General features: G+C 37.5%; 1 protein-coding gene across 1 annotated transcript; it reads right to left on the bottom strand.

Annotated features, from left to right (window-relative positions):
• Positions 1 to 1,058: 1,058 nt before the first annotated feature.
• On the bottom strand, positions 1,059 to 2,600 carry LOC149932789 (uncharacterized). Its single transcript, XM_090157179.1, has 5 exons — positions 2,453 to 2,600; positions 2,063 to 2,298; positions 1,479 to 1,577; positions 1,168 to 1,415; positions 1,059 to 1,089 (listed from the first exon to the last, which is right to left on the bottom strand). The coding sequence occupies exons 1-5, from the start codon at positions 2,598 to 2,600 to the stop codon at positions 1,059 to 1,061; spliced, it is 762 nt and encodes a 253-aa protein (XP_090013305.1).
• Between the last annotated feature and the right edge of the window lie 286 nt (positions 2,601 to 2,886).

The following is a 2,886-nucleotide window of genomic DNA, read 5'->3' as shown; positions in this document are numbered from 1 at the left end:
TAGCGTTTAAATATACCCAAGGCGAAATAACAATTTTAAGGTGAATAAAAAACATCTTTTTTTTTCTCATTAACAATTGTTATAGATAATCGTTGTAAAGTTTTTTAAAAATAAAAAAAAATAATAATAAGCTAGGCTAATACCCAAGGCACCACCTTAGGCCTAAGTCACCAAGCGACTTTTAAAGCCATTAATTCATTTATTTATTAACAGTGTCATACTTATTGTTATTATATTAAATGCGATTTAAGTGAAAGCCGACTAGCGCGTTTATAAACGCAAAATTTAGTTTACAAGCGTTCCGCAAATCATGAAAAGAGTACTGATCAGTCGAGAGAAAATGGAGAGTAGCCCGGATAAATTCATGGATCCTTCGTGGTTTAACTTTTGTTTTCCATAAACCAGAAACATATACAGTACCAAAATCTGGAAAGATTCGTAAACATAAGATATCACCAGAAATAAACTGAACCCTATAGCGAATTATTTACAAGGGGAGTTAGAAACGCTCCCAAATACAATATCCACGATCTTTTTATCTTTAATAATTCTCTCCATAACAAAACCTTAATTTGATTGTATGTCCCCGATTTATACTTTTTCATCGCCACCAGTCTAAAATGGTTAAAAAACTACTTTAATTTTATACATTAGAATACTAAAAATAATGAGTTTCCAAAATGACCAACCTAACTTTCTCCATCAAATTCAAGTGCTCGGGTTCCTGGCCCTCCACGAATTTTTCCTCTCGACTATAGTTTAATTTGATTCGCTCGTAATCAAAAACATCGCATATTTTCTTCGCGTTATATATATAACTGTATTATTTCACACATCTCTAATTAATAATTAAGTAATAAAATTTAGGAATTGTGTAATACGTTTACGAGAAGGGGGTCAATGCTTCCTTGAATCGTCTTCAGAAGGAAATCGCAGGGATTGTATTTCTCCGGACATCTAAGGTCGAACCTGCGGATGTTATAATACGCCTATCTTTAAAGGATACCGAATGAAATGCGCACTTTACAGGTCCGCAGAATAGTTTGAATCGTTGAATTTCAGGTCACGTGACTCGGGCATGCCTTTTTGCTAACCAAAACGCGTGAATAGCCTTAAACTCAAAATTCTAACGGTTCTGTAACCCTTTATAATAGTTGAAACATTTACCTGCTATCTAAGAATTTTAGAGACGATTGGACGCTGCCTTCGTACGCTACTCTTCCGGTATCTGAGAGCAAAACGATTTTATCGAACATTTGGACAATCGAAGATGAAGGTTGATGAATGGATATTAAAACCGCGATGTTTTTGGTGTTGATCAATCTTCTGAGAGTACTGACGCATTCTTGAGCGGCGAAACTGTCCAAACCCGTTGTTGGTTCGTCGCAGAATAATACACGCGCGTTTCCTATCGTCTGCCACCGAAATAAACAAATTAGACGAAAAATTCGCGTATATTTCTTCCGGAATTTTCATACTTCGCAAGCGAAAGCCAGCTTTCTCCTTTCACCTCCCGATAGACTCTTTGTTATTCCAACATTTCCTATCAAAGAATTTTGACAAGAAACCAAACCGGTCTAGTAAAAGCGTAAGTAAAAAATTATATTTAAATGCATGGTGGCATCTAGGAGCAACAAACACAAGGAGAACGCAGCTAGCCTTTAAACACGCTAACGCAGTGTTGTGTACAAATTTCATTGGACGAGACTTTACACTGAACGTTTTACGGGCGGGGGGGAAGACAATTTCTGAATTTTCCCCTTCCACTTTAGCGTCTAACCAATGAAAACTGTACCCAAGAAAATCCACGACTTTTGACGGGTTGCGTTCTCCTCGTATGGGGTGCTGCGTTTGTTGCTCCTAGGTGGCATGCTGTATTAAGGATGGAACATCTCTGACCTGAAATAAGATATCGTCGATTTCATTATCTATGTCCACCTCTTTATAACCATTCCGTAATCGAAGGATGTACTGTTGTAGAGTGGTAAAACGAAGAATTTCAATTAGTAATTAGAATTTAGCTCAACAAGCACCAGCCTCATTATACGGGTGTATTACATACTTGATAGCTCAGAAACTCTCTGACAGTCATGAAAGAAAGAAAATCTTGAAATTGCTCTACTACGGCTAAATTGTTGAGAAAGAACGTCTTCGAATTTTCGCCATTAACCGTAACGCCCCCAGTCATGGAAAACTGCCTCTGCAAACGGCCACTCAACGCTTCTAAGAGAGTGGTTTTCCCCGCCCCACTGTTCCCCATTACGGCCACCAATTGACCTGATTTAGCCTCCCCTGAAACTAAAGAACACATAAGAAATCAAAAAAGACTAACGTATTAAGGCGTTTAATTGTTTAACTTTAATTCACTCATTAGAAACGATAGTCCAATAGAATGCACGCCTTTTATAACGATTAGTATACGCTATTGTGGTTTAATAGTTTCTTAACTTACCATTTCGCAGGATATAGTGAGTAGATTCTTCGGAATTCCGTGAAACGTTGACAGTAACATTGATGTGATTCCATTGAATCACAAAATCAGGCTGCTTGCTGTGCGTGATGGGTTTCTTTCTTGTTTTGGATCCGTTATAACGGCTCATTTTTAAGTTAATCCCACTTACGATAAAGAATAGGTATTATCTCACGATTCCTAGCTTCATTTTAATGGAAATTATTTTGATTTAAATTATAATTTCGTATTGAGCACAACGAACGTCAACCCGGAAACGTTCAACTCGTCGTCTGTTTGACACCAAAAATCGCGATCGGAATTATACGTCTACTTTTTATAGACCTACAAATAACATCTGCTATTAATTGGTAAAAAGGTCTGATACAGCTAAACACAGTGGCGGATCCAAGGGGGGTATTAGTCGACTTCCCCGC

The sequence above is a fragment of the Leiobunum rupestre genome, chromosome 8, assembly GCF_980474605.1.
Source record: "Leiobunum rupestre chromosome 8, qqLeiRupe1.1.hap1, whole genome shotgun sequence".
Classification (NCBI taxonomy): domain Eukaryota; kingdom Metazoa; phylum Arthropoda; class Arachnida; order Opiliones; family Sclerosomatidae; genus Leiobunum; species Leiobunum rupestre.
This window is presented reverse-complemented; position numbering and strand designations above follow the sequence as displayed.